General features: G+C 47.6%; 1 protein-coding gene across 1 annotated transcript in view; it reads right to left on the bottom strand.

The window, feature by feature from the left end:
• LOC103908410 (hydrocephalus-inducing protein homolog) overlaps window positions 1–18,396 on the bottom strand; it is a 78,063-nt gene that overhangs the window by 31,048 nt on the left and 28,619 nt on the right. The window contains exons 7-8 of the mRNA XM_009290790.1: window positions 10,383–10,584; window positions 7,534–7,717 (exon numbers count right to left, since the gene is read on the bottom strand). Coding sequence (XP_009289065.1) covers window positions 7,534–7,717; window positions 10,383–10,584 — 386 coding nt within the window. The remainder of the gene's footprint in view (window positions 1–7,533; window positions 7,718–10,382; window positions 10,585–18,396) is intronic.

Here is an 18,396-nt window from a genome sequence, read left to right as displayed (position 1 = left end):
TGGAAGAGGCTGCCCAGGGAAGGGGGGGGGTCCCCATCCCTGGAGGGATTTAAAAGACGAGTAGATGAGGCACTTAGGGACATGACTTAGTGGGTGGTGGTGTGGGGTCGACGGTTGGACTCGATGATCTTAGTCTTTTCCAACCTCAATGATTCTATGATTCTATGATGCCTGGAGCTTGCCTAAGCCAAGCCACTGAGAAAAAAACCACTCGGATGATAGACTTCCCTGGCTTGGCTAATTAGAGTCTAACAACTCACCAGTGCTCATCACCCAGCTGCTCGCTGTGTGTCTAACAGACTGAATTCAGTGGTCTCACCCCGGGCAGACCATCCCTGGGGAGGGGGGGGGGGATGCACCAGGCAGCTGCTTGCATTTGCTTCAAGCCCCAATGGCTGTAGCTGAACACACATCTCAGCTCACCGGCGTTCTGCGCTTCTCCTTAAAGGGTGCTGCATGGCATGAGCTGCCCAGCGGTACCGTTTCATCTGCCAGCTGCTGTGATCCTCTGCCCAGAGAGCTGCAGAGACCCCTCGTTCAGTTCCCGCACGGCAAACGGTGCCTTGCCAGCCTTACCAGCACCATCAGCTACGCAAACGCTCGCTGCTGCTATGCTGAGAGTGGTGGTGATGCTTGAGGTCTTCATCTTATAGCGGGGCATAAAGCAGGGGAGGATAGCACATCCTGAGCCTTAAAACCAAAACACAGGGGTGCAGTAAAAGGGAGGGGAGTTCAGCAACGAGTGGGAGTGAAAAGAGCCCAATTTCAGAACGGCCGCTCAGATGACTCCAAGGGAAAGTCTCCATTTGCTCCATAGAGCTCCACACGCCAGACACAAACAGGGGAGAAGGTATTTGAACGAGACAGGACAGGACCAGCGAGACTGAGGGTGAAAACTGATGCCAGGATTTGACTGTAGTTCTGCAATCAGGCTTACGAGGGCTGTGCACAGCCGGATTACCAGGGGCACACAGCTCAGAGTTTGTGCGGGCTGTCAGACAGATGATGCCTACCATAAACTGAGCACCCGATTTGCTGGGACTGCGATTCCTTGAAAAACTTTGGGATCTATCCGAAAAAGCAGAGTGAGATTTTCATACCATGTCGCCATTCAATACATCACTGGCTGCTCTAAAGCAGAGTTTGTACGACCAAGAATGAGGTCTCATAGAGCCTAATCATTCCTGGGAAACTCAGAGCATCTCTCCTGCCACCAAGGCCAGAAAACAAACTCCTTTGAGCCTAGCGCAGCAGTATCAGTCTTTCAGGTCAGCTGTCTAACAAAGTACTGTTTTGCTGCTCGCTTCTGCTGGATCGCAGGCTGATGGCACTCACCGGTCTATTTTATGTGCCGCAATCAGATATATTGGCCCTGTGGACACTTTGGGACGGTTTGGTTATTACTCGGAGGTTGACAGAGGCAATGCATCTCCCGTTAATGGAAGCAAGTGTAATACAATTCATAAGCAAAAACGAAGCTAAGCAGGAAAGGAAGAAAGTTAGAGAGAACCATCGGCCTGATGAATATGTATCTGCTAACAACAACGCACTTTTCTAGCTGAGCGAGTTTAGCTGACTTTGGGATTCGATGAACTCCAAGGCCAGCACATCTGTGACAGACATATAATCGACACGGTGATCTTACCCGGCTGTTTTGGAGCACAGTAACAGCAATATATCAAGGAGGCAGGGATAGGGACAGACTTGACAGGGCAGGGAACCTAGGAAGGCGGTGCAGAGCCAGAAGGCTGGGACAAGACGGGGAAGTGGTTCAGAAACAGCACGTGCTTGATGCTCACGACAGCTCTGTCTTGCTACGAGCTGTACCCAAATCAGCTATTCTGATCTGGTCACTGCCAGTTGAGCTTTGGGTGAACAGAACTAGGATGGCAAACCTACCTGTTCCCCCACTGAGCTCTGGCAGCCAGACAGACTGATGCTCTGCATGCCTGAGCCCCTAACGTGACTTGCACAGCAACGATCCCAACTGCAGCGGTGAATACGCACAGGGAGACATTGTGACTACAGCAGGGAGGAGGTAACAGAAAGAGAACTTCAAAAAGAAAATATTTCAGTAAATTCCACTTCCCCATTTTACAGCACACAGAAACTGAGGCACAGCAAGGCTTTCAGCCACTGCAGAGTCCACGCAGGCTACTGCGGTACTTCCAATGCTCCTCTCAGGGCAGGGAAAACCTTCCAGGAGCTCCTCTGGCAGGGCAGCACCGTTAGCCCCAGTTTCTCCAAGGAGGTCCCAACGTACAGAGGGAATAAGGGCTGAATCTTCAGGGCCTGAATGCCCTCAAGCATTCAAGAGAGATGTGGGAGTATTCACACTATATAAACTTTATATATCTAACTTGGATCATCTACAGGGAGCCTCAGGCTACAAAGTCTACATCCCCTTGAATGCAGAAGCTGAACTGCCCAGGTTCTCCACCAACCCGGGACACCCGAGTTCTGTGTCAAAGGCAGGCAATGAGGATACCCCTCCTCCCCAGCGTAACGTAAAAACCCTTCATAGTCCTCACACCACACCAGTGGTGTCCTAGCCCCAGGAGTGCATGGCTACGTGCTATCTCATAGTCCAGAGAGCAGCCTCTGTACATGCCCTGGGCTCTCTGCAGACACTGAACTCGATACCAAGAGCTGCCCCTTGGAAGAATCCCTTCTGGTCTTTGCGGCTTTGGATTAACCTGGTTTGGGATAAGAATGCCCCCGCTTATCCTGTTCTCAGGGGACACTGCCTCTTGCCACGAAACTGCCTTGTGCAATATCAAGTCTGCTTCAACATCCTTTCTCTCTCTCCACCATGGGACCTGTCCCCACTCAACTCTTGTCCCCACGTAACCCCTGCCCCCAGTAGCCCATACACATCTGTAATAGGCACCAGGTAGCTGGACCCTGGCAGAGCCAGCAGCAATACCCTGTCTCCCGACGGGTGCCAGGGCTTGCACCCAGCAGGATGTCTCGGATCAGCTCCTGGAGAGAAAACCGTGCCTGCCTTCATCTTTGCAGGAAAAATTTGGAAACTAGCTCACAAATGAAGGCAAGGCCCCATCAGAGAGCTGGCTACCCCAGCCGGGACTCACTGTCCAAGGCTTCTTCTGCCCTCTGCTTACGGACAAGTGGGCAGAGAATGCAGGAGAGCAATATCAGGGCTTTGCAATCTGCTCTGGCTGCCTGCTGGTCTCCACGTGGGATATGACACATTGCTGATGACAGAAAACCCTAGTTGTCCTGGCCTCCCCCATTCCTGCATCACTGTTGCTGTCAGAAGGGGAACCGGAGCTGGGTCAGTGCCTGCATGGCATTTGTCTGACATGAGAATTTGATCCTGGCCCAAGACAAGCCAAACTGAACATCAAAACGGTGAATTTCCACTGCACTGAAAAAATACAGCTTCAGCAAGAACCTGGGAGAACACCGCAAGTGTACATCTCCAAACAACGAGGGAGTAGAAACGAGTCCCTGCAGGCATTACTCAGAGTGGCTGGGTCCCTGGTGGGATGATTTGCTCAATACCGCCGAGATCACAGTGACTGCTGCAGTGTTGCTGGGGTCTCTCTGTATACTGTACAATTAACCAGTGCGGGAGGGAGCCTAGAGCTTTGGGCCGATGTCATTTCTTCTTTTACAACCTAAAGAGATGAGGGTGCAGCACACAAACCCCCCTTGCCGGGGACTGATGTCTTGCCATGCTCCACGAAACCACTCAGTGATGCACCAAGATCCTGACAAGGGACATATCTCCCTACATGTGAGGAGCTGCTGGAGCCCGAGGCACAGTCAGATGAGACTCCTCTAAGGCACCAGAGGAAACAAGCCTACGGACTAGCAATAAAACCCATCCTTTTATACACATCAGCACAGCTCTCTAGAACAATCCTAATGCAGCATTATTACTGGAGCCTCGCACTCATATCCTCGCTCCCAAGAAAACCTGCACCAGCAGTTAATAGACTCAGTCTCTTGAGCTCTTGATATGAAATTGCCATTCGCGGGATTCAATGTATTTGGGTGGAAACTTTTGGCAGTACGTCCACAGATAGCTTCCCTGTATTGTCAGCGAAGCGATAAGCCAGACTGTTTGACTCCAAAGGTGGAGGGCAAGAAGAAATAATCTGTTACACTTTATTCTACTATTCCATGACCAAAACAAATTCTGCAAAGACATAACTATTCTGGGAAGTTTCTGTCATTTCTCCCTTCATTACTGCTGTATGTCAGACTATAAAACTAGAAAATATTGTGAGTTATTTCTCCTAGGAAATTAAAATAGGCTGTTGAAGAAGTTCCTCACATTCCTGCTACCCCATGGGGAAAAAAGAACTGCTGGTTAAAAGGATATGCTTCATTACGCACCCTTGCAGGCTACTGCTACATGCGCATGAGCCTCGGGAGACCTCCGGAGCCAGAGGTCTGCTTGGGCTAGCATGTTCTCTATAGGACGGCAGTTGAGTCACAGCATGGAAAACTACCGTGGATGCTAACCAGGACAGAAATAAAACTATGCAGCGCTGTGAACATAATATTGCAACACTTCTGGCTTAATGACAGACAGGCTGCGACTGGCCGGTGGCATAAAATATAGACGGTGGATGTATGATGGTGCAGCACAAAAACTCCAGCTGTTGTACCCTGGCTTTGCTACAGCGTAGAGCAACATGACATGGGAGGGGATAGCACACCATGACTCACAGCTACAGAAGTGATCTCTATGCAAGAGCCCAGCCGTAAATACTTGCAGATCCTACTTTCCTCTCCCTCAGCCACTAAATAATGAGAATCTGCTAGATCTCCACTGGCCTGAAAAAGAAAAAGCCGGTCTTGAAAAGCTGGGCACCACCAACTGTTAGCCAAATCCCCTACTTTGTTTTGCAGAGGGGGAAGGCGAACCACGGAAAGGAAATCACTGCTCAAAGCAGACAGAAAACCAAAGACAGAGCTGGCAACAGAAGGACCGAAATGACACCCAAAGTGCATCCTGCTAGTTCAGGGCACTTAGGAGAAAGGCAGTGCCAAAGCTAACATCTGCCTTTTTCCATAAATAACTGAACCCACAGTGAGCTGCGAGACGGACCGTAGCTCCCACTGGAGATGGTGCCTTCTGCCAAAACCTGAAGTGCTCTGTAGTAACTTCTCATTTGGATGGGGACCAGCTTGGTTCCCCAGCTGAGGTGGAGATTTGCAGGAACAAACAACACTGTTACCTCCTGGCCCAGCCTCTGGATCAACAACAGTAGCTGCTTCATAACCTGGACATCTTGAAGACCACCTCCATCGGCTCAGAGTTAACACATGACACCGAGGAGTCACTACCAGGCAATGACAGGACAGTGATGACTTGTCAAGGTCAGTGCAATGGTAACAAATCCTTGTCCTCCCTTTCCTCTGGTTTCTATTTCCAAGGAGTCAGCTCCCACGTGTCTGCAATGTGACTTACAGCTAAGCTGTGGTGGGGAGGATGCAGCAAAAAGCAAGGACTTTGTCCTTTGGTAGCCACCTGGGCTTCTATCACAGCTGCTTCTGCTGACATATCATGCGTATTTGCAAAAATAAATTAAACCAAATTTGAGATGCGCCAGAAAGTCAGAGTTGCATAACAGCTTGTTTCCCACAGGCTTGGACGGCTGCTCAGAACGTTCATGGTCACATGGTAACTCCAAAATCACTGCCTCCTCTTTTTTGTTATTATTTTCATCAGCGAGTTAACCCTACACAGACTGAAGTGACCTGCTGCAGCTTCTACAGGCAGCAACATCTGAAAATACCGGCAGCTAACAGTCCACTGACACAGCAAAGCTTCTGCACAAACCCTGCAAAGCCACCCTGCCCAGAAAGCGTTTCCAAGACTACTATACCTCCATCAGCTTCCTGACCTCTGGAAGCAATTGCTTCCTCCAGTCACTTGTTACAAGGGTTTGAATATTTCTATAGGGTGCTCTCAGACATCACGGGTGATAGGTAGGAAGAGAGCAGCCACTTTTGGCCCGAAGGTCTGTGAAGGAGCAACGTCTCAGCTTTGGGGTCCTCTCCAGCAGATTTACAAGGCAGCGCAAGAAGGGTCTCTGTCACAGCTAAAGGTTACGGGGCCATCACCGGAAAGAAGGATATGAAAGTCAGTGGCAGTGGATTTTTAGATTATAAATTTGATAAAGAGGAGAAAATACTATCATTTCAGGTAAAGACACCCATATGTCAGGGGGAGAAGACAGACATGAGCAAAACTCTGAATGTGAAACTGATTGATCCATAAATAATGGAAATAATGGAAATGAAAAAATTGATAATGCTGGCCAAGACAGAAGGGGAGAGACTCATGTAGTAGCCCACTTATATTGGGTCCTGGAGCAAACAGTGGAACATTAACAGCCATTTAGGAAAGGTTTCCACTCAAGACTTGAGGACAGGCTACACTTCATGTCTGTACATCGTTACGTGGAGTATCAGGACTCAGTACTGTGGGCAGCCAGAGTTCTGGACCTCACCTTAATGCACTTCAGGAGCTCAAGGGCGGGTTAAGCTAGTTGTGGAGACATAGTCCAACCGTAACGAAGCAGGGGCCCTGGCACACACTCCAAACTCAGCTCTAATGCACGGCAGGATGCTCTTAATGCTCAGCTGATCAGCTCCCACTCTCTACAATATTCCTACTGCTCTGACACAATCTCTTGGTCACACCATGCTGCTGTCAGCTACAGTAGTGTGAAACTGCAGTTGTGCTGACATTGGTGGCTCTCAGCCTTATATGGGCTATAGGAGTAACCAAGAAGAGAACATGATCCCCTTCCTTGGAAAAAAAAAAAATACTAGTTTCACCTATTTTACAAAAAAGAAGAGGTTGGGCTTATTCTAGGGTTTACTCCAAGATGAGAAGGGATTTTGCACTGCTCAGACAGCAGGCATTCTTCGTCTCAGACGATACAAATACTCAGAATCAGAGCTCTGGTTGATTGAAGGACATGGGGTTTTGCTTGTGTAACCAGAAAAGCAAAAAAATTTCTGTACCTATGTGCAATACAACTCAAAAAGCCCATTTAAACCTGCCAGTCTTGTGTCCAGGCTGACAGGTGACACTGGAAGGGAGATTCAGATGTGGTATAAGTCCAGGTTATATGAAGAGACTGATATTTCCATGATTAAACTTGGGCTGAATTTGGCCTCCTTTCCACAGAGCACCATTTCATTCTTCAGGTCAATATGTGAACTGACAGTGCTCCAATATCCTTTGTTAACCCCCCTACGGTATGTGTAAGCTGTGCCTTTACATATAATAATCGACACCTCTGAACACTGTAAGGACACTTATTTATAGCCCTTGCAGTAGCTCAGCTTTAGGCAGGCTCTCGCTGCCTGTCAGGAGCCTGCAGTTCAGAAATGCTTTTTGCAACAAGCTCTCCCAGCCTCACTAGAAAGCTGATGTTTTCTCTCTTTACACATCAAGCCGGCTGACGCCGGGATCTGCCAAGTGACCTCAATTCAGGGAGGAAGCGGAGGAGGAGGAGGAGGAGGTTCTCAGCTATCACTTACCACAGGCTCAATGGTGAAGATATCATCAGAGAAAAGCATGGAGTCTCCTTGCACCTTTGCCCTCTGGTTCTGGAAGGTGCGGGAGAGAAGGGAAAGGCGTTCTCGGAGAGTGGGGTCCACCGTGCACTCCTTGAGAAAATAATCCATCTCGTCCTCTTCCTGCCTCTGCAGCCTGCGACACAGCCTGCAGCCATGGGGAGAGACAAACCAAGCAGATAATTTAATATGGAACATATTTGCAGAGACTGTTGTTTAAGTGCAGGGGCAGCAGCGCGCTCGGGGAGGAACAGCAGCAGCTCAGCAAGGGGCTGACCCCGAGCCACGGGGTCCCAGATTATCACTTGTTGTTCGCTGGCATGGCAGGTAGTTTTACTCCATGCTTATAAGCTAAGAAGAGGTTTTCTGAAAGCTAGCGGCCCCTCAGGAGAGCAACCTGGCTCAAAGCCACCGCCACAACTGATGGAGACCCCACCAACAACCTCAAATGGCTTTTCCTACCATAGAGCTGCTCGTGGAAGGCAGATAAAGATCAAGGAGCACCCACTGCGGCGCTTCACTGGGAAGGGGAGAAGCAGCTGGGTGTCAGCTGCAGGTTACTAGCATCACTCTTTTTTCTTCCCTTTTGGACCTGCAGGGATAAGCAAACAATATCTGCTCTCTGTTCTCTATACTGCCTTCTGCCAGAGGATCCCAGAGCGCTTTAAAAGCAAACTAATAAATTCAGGCATCATGTCACCTCAGTGAAATTAATGGGTTTATATGCATGAAAACAGAGGCCCTGAGAGAGGAAGGGACTTTGTCTAGCATCACCCAATAAAGAAGTCGGGACCAGCACCTCTGAATCCAAACCCTTAAGCCTAACCTTGAACCACCTTATCTTTTTCCTTTTTGGCCTTCTCTGCAGAGCTTTGACACAGTTAATCTCTCCTTTACTTGGTAGTTGTAGCAGAAATCATTCTAGTGTTTAAAGATCACAACCAAGAGACGAGAAGGGAGCACTGCTACAGAGCACTTGCTTCCTAGCTGGCATATTGCTGTCCCCCCTTCACACTCCAGTCCCCTGGCCATGAAGAACCAGCAGGTGACAACTCGGGGGGGATGAGCAGAAGGCTCCATATGCAGCAAATCGAGGCAATGTAGTATTAAACAGGATAGCGATCACCACCCAGCCGAATTCAAATACAATTAGAAAGGAAATACAGTCATGGACGTTACTAGCTGCACACAGACAGAGCCTCGGGCAAATGCTGTCTCACCAGCGCCAAAAATACTTGCTTAGGCTAGCTCCCCATGGAGCGCAATAGGAAATCTTTCTCCATGGCTGACCTACAATGCTGTGTGGTAGGGGGGCTTCCAGCCACTGAGATGAGCAACCCTCAACTCAACCTCCATCAACAGACAATAATTCCACCATTACATCCCAGAAAATCCTGCAGGAAGGAGACAGAGCAAACCCCTGGACAGACCTTCCAACAATTCAGGTCTTTTTGGGTCACATCCCAGTGCAGGGTCCTTTCATTGCCTTCTCCCATGAAAAATTCCTCCCTGCTCCAAGACCTCAAAAGCTTCTCTGACAGCAGGACAGCGGCCTTGGAGCTATAACCATCCCTAAGTTTGCAAGTAAGGAAGAACAAAACGTCCTGATCGGTGTCTAGGACACAAACTGGCACGAGATCAAATGTAATTGGAAAAAAATCAGGTTGAAGTCTACTGCAGGGAAACCTGGTTGCTTCTGAGGGGAAAGAGGCTCACTCAGGGTCCAGTCTGAGACAGGCAGGTGGGAAGAGATGGTAAAGGAATGGTCCAGGGAAGTACCAAGAGAAGGTCATGAGATTTTCTTTTAACACACTGAGCTTGCACAGAAGTCATACACTGTATAATTAAAAATAGAGAGCGGTGGAAAACTAGTTTTGGCCTTCAAGGCATTTCTGACCTAATTACGTTGAACTTTATTTGCTCATAAGCCCTTAAAAAGTGCTCCAGTTTAAGGCAGTTTCCTGATCAGCTATGGGTTTGGACTAACTACTATATACCTACATCCATCCAAGTCTGAAAAGTCACACAAGGATTCCCTAAATCACCTAAGCTTTTAAGTGTAATTTCCAATTCTCCCCCTCCGGGCTCTAAGTGCTGCTGCCTGAAACGGGAATTTCAAAGCTTCACCAGACACCCTTTGAAGATCCTCTGCCCCATCTCTCACCACCATGAAGACACAGGTTGCTGAAGCCCAAACGCACCTCCAGGTCCTGTGCTGCCCTACCTTCCCTGCAGAACCCTCCACCTCCAAACTCTCCCCAGCCTCTAAGGAACGGCAGAAATACCTTGTTGTGCTGGAAACCAGGACAGTGCAAGGCAATTCAACACCCTACAGCAGGGTGGCCTCAACTTTCTGGGCTGATGAAGCGTTCTACCCTGCACATTGCTGGAAGAGGAGCCTGCCATCTTATCAAAGCTGGAGTGGAAGAAACTGCAGTGACTATCATAATAGTTACATTACCTGCATTAAGTCCCAGGCAACGAGTGCTGACACTTTCCTCAGCCTCATGGACCCTGTGTAGCCCCGGGATCTCTGGACCTCAGTGGTTTGTGCTCCCACAAAACACGAATTTGCTATCCCGTCATTGCAATCGACCTTTCCTCCCCAGAACATCATCCTCAGCTGGAGTATGGGTGGCACTGGAATGGGAAGTGCTGAGCTCCATTACCCTGAAGCTCAGTGACACATGCCCTGACACTGTGGGTGGTTTACTTGTCCTAAAGCATTCAAAAGCACCAAGATCCCTCTGAGGCCATACGTTAGTTTCACCCTTGGGCAGTGTATCTTACTGAAATGAATCTTTCAAACGAACCTCAGCTTCTGCTGATCCTCCTCTTCCTGAGTAACAAAAGCCTTCCACTGGTAGTGGGCTATGATTTCACTTCGATTGTGGATGACCACGGATCTGTGGTTTGACAGCGTGAGGTAAGTCTTCTCAACTGTCAAGGAGTTCCTGTCTAGCCTGATGTTGACATCTACAGCTGCTCCGTAAAGGCTTGTGTGAATATCTTCACCTGGAACAAAGCAAAGGGGAGTCTTTGCTCAGCTCACTTGCTGATGGAAGTACAAGGAACAGAGCAAACCACAGGTAACAGAAGAAAGCGTTACAGCTTTTAGCTGCATTAGCAGTTCCACGGATCAGTACATTTATCACACCCTGATAGCTGTGTGTGCACAGCATGAGGATGTCCTGGACACCACCTTAAGCACCTTATTTCTGGGTGTGTTTGTAGAGCTTCATCCCCAAGGTGACAGTATTTACAGTGAGGTTTTTCAGATGTGCCCAGGTGGCCTTTGGGTTGCCATCCCACTCAGGTCAAAGGGAATTCTGCATCGAAGTCATTCAGGCGACTCTGAGGAGTCCCACCTCAGTCACAGCTTGCCCAGGGTCTCCTGCAGGCACACCACCAGCGTTGTGTCTCTCCTGATCCCTTGCTGCTGACAAGCAAAGATGCCAGGAGGCATGCGGGCAGAAAAGGAAGGTTCAGAGGAACAAGTGAAGTGACAGCCCACGGCAGGATGGGATGCAGAAGAGAACTTCACTGTGTTGTAGAAGCAGTGCCCTCACTTGCTGGGGGTTTGTGAAGACAAGTCAATATGAGACTGGTGGGGCATGGCCCACACCAACCTGCCTACTATAGTCCTGCAAGCCCATTTTTTCAGCCTGCATCCTGTTGCCTATGCCTGAGCATGCAAGTCTACACTGAGTATTCCCAAGCTATTCAACTACCAGAGCGAGGACATCTTTGCTTTCCACCTCAGACCGAGCTGAAGAGGAGAGAGCCCCTGGCTGTGCACATCAACTGATTAACGATTGGAGTCTTGCTGGAGCACCTGCCAGCATTGCACCCTCCAGAACAGACTCCCACCAAAGGCTCCCTCATTTCCAGAGCTTTCAAACCTTCATTCTTCCCAACCAAGTAACTCCTGGGAGTCAACCGAGCTCAAACTTCAGTACCAAGCCCACTCTTCCTGTTGTGGGCGAGTGTTTCCCAGGTGAGATGCAAACAGCGAACGTCAGACACGCTCTCTAGAAACGGCGTTTCTATGGAGTGGCGCTTAAAGCCTCAGAGCCAGCCCCAACCGACAAGTGCAGCAACCCGGCCATATCCTGGAGAGCATCCCTCTGCAAAGGCAGAGCCTTCTCCTCACTGCACAGGTTACAGCAAGGCAGCCAGTGGATGGACCTGCCTCTAAAAGGCTACCATGCAACAACACAACTAGAGAGCTGGATGTGTGCTGGATGGACTCCTTAAATCCTAAGCCAGGCAACACAGCAGAATCACATTCGTTCTGGGAAGGGGGCTGGGGAATGAAGCAAGACTCACCCTTAAAACAGCAGATCTCTACAGTCATTCATTCATCTCCACACATGGAGAATTCAGCCTTTATGCCTGTATAACCCTCAATTTCTTTGCTCTTAAGGGAGTCTGGAGGGGTAGGGATTTGTGGCCAGAGATGAGTTAGATTGCGAGAAAAACAGCAACGTTTCCAATGACTGGACAATCTCCTTCTTATAATGGACAATTAAGCATATAAAAATAATTGAAGTTCAGAAGAGTTACAGAGGCGGGTACGCTTTATAAGCATTACCTTTCCCCTCCACTGAATCCTCGGCATACATTGGCAAGCAGAGGAGCCAGGACCCAAGATGGGAAACACGCACAGTGCTTCGAGCGTGCACAACTTGGGTTTATGGAAACACGAGCTCATGCTCTACAATGATCAAGACGACAAACTACTACAAAATAAACACCATGAAAGCTATCATCATCTCACTGTCGAAACCCATGGCCACGTGGGTCTTGAAATATTGGGTATAGTTCTGATCTCAAAAAACAAGCTGAAGCATTTGAAATTAAACAGAGACGGGCAGAAAATACAATTAGAAGTATGGAGCAGCTTCTATATGAAGACTGAATAGGATTCCTCAACCTAGAAATCATATGGGAGATAAATGGGAGAGGTTTGTAAAAGCATGAATGGCCTGGGAAATGTGAATAAGGAAAAATTTGTCATGATTTGTCATAAAACAGGAACCCGAGGGCCTGAAATAATGTTATTAGTCAGAAATTACACAAAAGTAGTAGTACTTTTCCAGGGAATATTCCTTCCTTTGGAACATGCTGCCATAGGAGGTTGTAGAGGCTAACAGCTATAAATCCAGAGAGCAACTGGACAAATTCTTGGAGGATAAAAACCGTCAGAAGCTATTAAAAAACGATGAGAATAAAGCCTCCAGCACAGAAAACTGCTAACTGCAGAGCCCACGGGGGAGAAAAAGCATATGCACTGCCTGTTTGTACATGCTTTGCTAAACATCCCCTATTGCTGCTCTCCTGGACAGGAGCTGGGGACGCAGCCACCCTTATGCTCCTGGCTGCAAGCACCGAGGACTCTTTTGAAGGCTGGAGGGTTTGCCAGAGCACCTTCTACCACAATGAGAAGTATTTGGCATCGTGCTGAATGTATAAACCCAGAAATCGCTCGGTACAGTAGAGCATGCACAGATGCCAGCGAGTCAGGAGGAAGCCGCAGATCTGTCTGCCAGGCAGATGAACTGACACGGAGAGCAGAGCTGTCAGGGTTGGCCAAGGGCAGCTGCAGACTTCATGTCTTGGGTGCCAAATTAGATGTGACATTTCATTTAAGACTCTTGGGTTGTTTAATACATAAGTTTAAAAAAAATAAATCTCTGTACTGTAACAGCGATGTAGCATTAGGCATTGCACTTGACGGGGTAATGTCCATGGCGTGTAGTTTGGGATGCTTTGCTGCCATGAAAGCACGTTTACTGACTTTAGATGTATCTGCCCTATCATTATTTACACAACACGATCTTATTACAGGCTGTCAATTCTCGCATTCGTACATGCTTTTGATACATTTCCTACAGACGGCAGGACACAGCTCTCACTCTGCAACCCAAACGAAGCAATGCCTGAACTTGAAATTAAAAGCTAGACTAAAAGCTAGCTTCTTTTTTTTTATACAGCAGTAGAGCAGATGCTTTGGGTTGTGCACTCCTGAACGATGCTCTTTGACACAGCAGAAACACCGCTGTATTTTATTCCAGCATCCATCTGCATGACTATGGACACAGGTATCTTGGCACATCATAACTTTTCAGTATCTTGAAGTAAGAAATCTAGCATTGGGTCATCCTCTGTGGGGCCTGTTGTGCAGGAAAAAAAAAGAAAAAGAGGGAATTTACAGAAGAGCTAAAACATCTTTCTGAATTCTTCTAGCACTACATGATCATCCTGGTGCAAGAGGGAATAGTTTTCAGAGCAGTACAAATTGTTCTTAAATAGAAAGACAAATTTTATTTAGCCTGAAAGTATAGCTCAATGAATGGATGAGCAAACCCTCGAGCAAGATTTCAAAACAAATTTCAGGTTTTATGAAGAACGCTTTCCTAGTATTCACCAGCTAGCACTTTCCTTCATTGATTACTGCTCTAAACATTAGGAAGCTGGTAGGCAGATTGATTAGACTGAATAGAAACAAAACAGCACCCTGCTGCACCTCGTCTTCACTGAGACATATTCTTCCTTTATCCCTGTCACTCCCTCTTTGCTGAATTTGGATTTTAAATCTTTTTAGGAGCGCATGACAGTCAAATTTGGAGTATTTGGGTAGCATGGAAAGCAAGTTTAATTTCATTTGTCAGAAGACTGTGCCTTGCTCTCATCTCTTCTATGAACGCAGCTGAAGAGAGACAGGTCCTGCTGCTTTTTCACTGAAAATACAAGCAAGCGATGAAAGTAGAGCTCTTCACTCAGAAGGGTGTTATTGTACCTCCATACCAATCTGCAATAAGTAATTCTTTTGCTCCTGCTATATCACAGCCAACTGCCTCACCGCTGCCGGCATATTCTTGTTTTTCAAACAGCATGCAAAGGACTGCTATTACCACTTCACCACCGGAGAAGCGAGTCACTTCACCAGGCTAAGTGATCTCTGGAAAGCTAGAGAAGTCACCTACAGCTGGATCCAGCCCTCCCCACCATATGCTTTTTGCTGCGTCTCCCGCAGAGCTACCACTAGATCAGAGTCAGGAGCATTGCCCTGAGCTGTTTGGCTGTCAGGAAGCTAGTGGCATCACCTACAAGGTGCACTGGTCTCCGCCGGCCTGAGAAAGGCCATCTGTCAGCCCCCACGCTTGTATTTCCAGCACTAGAGCAAAACGCAGAGCAGCGACAGTCATTTTTAAGTGTTTCTCCGAGGCAGTGTTCACAAGCTACCTTCAGACACTTAAATCATCGTGTTATTTACTCCAGCCCTAAGAGCAGCTTGTTTATAAACCTCACCACTAAATAACTGCTGCTGCTAACACGGGTGTTTCTAAAGAATCATTCCCAGGCTACAACAAAGCTTGGAGCATCCTAATCATTACTGTTGCCACTGTTATTGCTGTTAATGGCCAGAAGTCCTTGGCACTGCCCAGGCCTCAGCAAAGCACCCACTGAGCCCATGCAGCACACCGCAAGGAGAGGGTCTCGACCCCAAAGACATTGCAAGGAACCGTAAGACAACAGATGGGGATGAACAGGGAGGTGGAAAGCAACAACCAGCCAGCAGTGGTCTACAGAACAGGCTGCAGGCTCTTCAGATGGCTCTCTTGCACATTAAAAGTCATCTCATTGTCAATCAAATCAGCTCCTCGTTGTGCATCCATCTGTAATGGAGCACCCAAAGTATTCCCCGTTACCTTCTCTGCACCGTGCTTAGGAAGATCTGTTTGCCTTGTTATAGGATGAAATACGCCGGCACAGGAATATCTGGGAGCCGGCACGGAGGCTTTGTTCTGCCCAGCGTGAAGGAGCCTCGCAGAACGTATTGAAAAGGACAATGAAACCGTCGGATGATGAAAGACAGCGCTGCCGCATATCCAGGATGCCACGGGCTATTTTTAATCATTATTGCTACTACAGTAATGATACGCTGGGGTACCTGACTGGCTGAAACATTGCTTTTGGCCCACGGGGAAAACAGTGCAGGAACTTTCATTCTGATTGACTGGCAAAGACATGCCCAATATATCACTTAATAAATCAATCACCCTTCAAGCTGCTCTTCTGCTTCTCGGCAGATGCTGATTGATCCACAAGGAAAGGAGGCTAGTGAACGGTCCGTTCTGCCCTGAAACGCATCCAGAGTTAATGACACTTAAGAACATATTAGTGATTTCTACTGATGATAGAGTAGACAAGCTGTGGTCAAGGATGACCTGCAAAGAGATGAAAACCATATTCTTCCAGAAATCTTTCATGTGCTAAAAATGGGATAGGCGGCGTCACATGGAAGTCTTGTTCTGTGCATACCTGGGTATGAACAAAGAACAGCCAAAAGGGGATTTTTAACTTCCAAACGACCCTCCTAGCACACAGACCCCAGTCTGTGCTCATGCAGTCAACGCCGTGGGTTGCTTTAGCAGGGTTTTTTTTAGGAGGGGCGTTATGTAGTTGCAGAGCTATAAAGCTGTGCAAAAAACCCTCAAGTACGAATGAAGCACAAACTTAATTCCCCTTCATCTACCCTCAAAGTGATGGACCATCTGTCTTGAAACACAAGGCCCTGGAGAGGGGGGCAAAGGCCATACTCTGTTTGCAAGGAGTAGAACAACCTTATCTAAAACAGTATAAAAAAAATCATTATTGCAAGCAGTTCTAGAAAAGGGGAACAACGACAGGAAACAGTGGTTACTTATTAGCTGTTTTGACACAAACGAACTCGTTGGAGATCAGTTAGACTCACTCAATCTAATTGATTTGGACTATAAAAGCCTATAACCAATCAGTTGTATAAAGTGTTAGTTACCAATCCGCGGTGTGTTGCAGCGCTGCTACTGTTAATATGCAAAGTCAACATATAATTGCACAAACTCCTATTTACACCTTTTTTGCCTACAATATATGCCTCCCTCCGCTCACTCGGAAGCAGACATAGGAGGACATAAAAGTACAACCTGCACTCACCACCTGCGACAAGCACGAAGAAAAATCCCTTCGCAAAGTTTTTAAACGCCTTACGGTCCAAGGAAAAGCTAGAGAAACCTCTTATAATAGCTACAGCATCAGAGTCTGGCTTACACGTTAGGTTAACGTGGGAAACAAGATCCTCTTTATAAACTCGCTGAATAAAATAAGTTTCTAACCACCTGCCAGCACTAAGCACAAACTAAAAAAATGGCATCAGTTAGTGCACTACAGGGAAGCTTTGGAGTCAAATAGGCTGCTGATTAGGAAGCAGAAGATTTCCCCAACTCTTTGCTCTTGTAAGAAGCTACTATAAATCTGTCTGGTGTTGAAGGAATGCAGAATTGCATTGAGATGAACTACAGACTTGAATAGCAATGGCACGCAGCAGTGGTCATCAGAAGCTCAGGGTCTGTTGCCATGAATTTAGCTCAATAGTAACTTAACACCACTCACGGCGACACCAGAGCCCCTGTAACACTCGCACAAGACTGAGGTTAAAACCAGAAAATGGTTTTGGTATTCCCACCCTGGTATCCTGCACAACACAGGGATGACTCAGATAAATACCTAACGAGGTAGCGAGTTTGCTCGGGCAAGTATTGAGCCTCCTCCATTCTGGCTGAAGCCAGTACAAATTGAGAGCACTCAGCAACTTGTTTGAGTGATCTCAGGAATGTAAAATGCAACACAACAAGGGCTAAACCTCAGTTAAACCCTGCTGCCTATCCACATCCATCACTGGATTTACAAAGAAGAAGAAAGAGAAGAGAAAAGGCTCGATCTAGAGACTAAATCAATAGGATTTTCATTTCATTTTCAAACAAGTTCCTGGAAGCCACTGATTGCAATGCCAGCCTCGCAAGACAGATGACAAGACCGTTGGTAGAAAGGGGGTTCTTAAAGGAAAGAGAACAGAGCTATGCAAAGGTGGTTGTGTTCTCCAAAGTCTACACAAAAACACAGATGAGTATCACAGCAAGGCAGTGCTTTTCTCAGATGCTTTATCTTTGTGGGTAGCTGAGATATTCAGAGGTGCTGGCACATCCATGCTACAGTCACTTGTTCAGCCTCAAACAGCAGTAAGTCACCAGGGCTGGGATTTAATGAGCTTCCTGCATGCACACAGTCATCACTAACACACCACCAAGCCCTTGCATGGGTGGCCTCATTTACGGAAGTAAGCCAATTCAGCTAAACCCAGCATCAATTTTACCTGAAGAAAGGGATTCAGCATCCCGACACGTTTACATTCCCAGCCAGCAACCCCGTGCTGATCCACGCAAGGGCTGAACGGTCACTAACACAGTTGACAATTCCCCCTGACCCATTTGCAATGCGATGTAGCCTCTACTGCAGTTCATCATCAGCGTGGCCAAGATGCACAGGCTTTGCTTCTCCTGCTGCCAGTCAAGCACACCCAGTCCTGTAGTTACCCATCGTCCTCACCAAACCCAAATGGCTCTAATACATCACGTCAAACTCGCTGTCATTCCATGGGTGACTAAAGAGCTCCACGTCAGCTCCCTAATTAGTCGTTTTTAAATATGCCTTAATTTTTCCAGTGATCTCATGTCTCATTTTCCCCATTTGAGATTAAACGTCAGTGTTTTCTCAAGCTGGCAGTTATCACTCTCGGCTCCAGAGGCTTCTGCTGCTGCAGACCGAGAAGGACAGAGGCATCTCAGGGCAGTGGGTCAGGGCATCCTACGTAGGGTAGAAGACCTAGATCCACCTCTGATACCCTCTTATAACCCTGAGTGTTGCTGCCACGCTAAGAACAATTCCCATTCAGTTCTTTGATATCTACCCAGGAAATTTTTTAATTGTTATTTTTGCTTCTTA

The sequence above is a fragment of the Aptenodytes forsteri genome, unplaced genomic scaffold (genome assembly GCF_000699145.1).
Source record: "Aptenodytes forsteri isolate BGI_AS27 unplaced genomic scaffold, ASM69914v1 Scaffold14, whole genome shotgun sequence".
Lineage (NCBI taxonomy): Eukaryota > Metazoa > Chordata > Aves > Sphenisciformes > Spheniscidae > Aptenodytes > Aptenodytes forsteri.
This window is presented reverse-complemented; position numbering and strand designations above follow the sequence as displayed.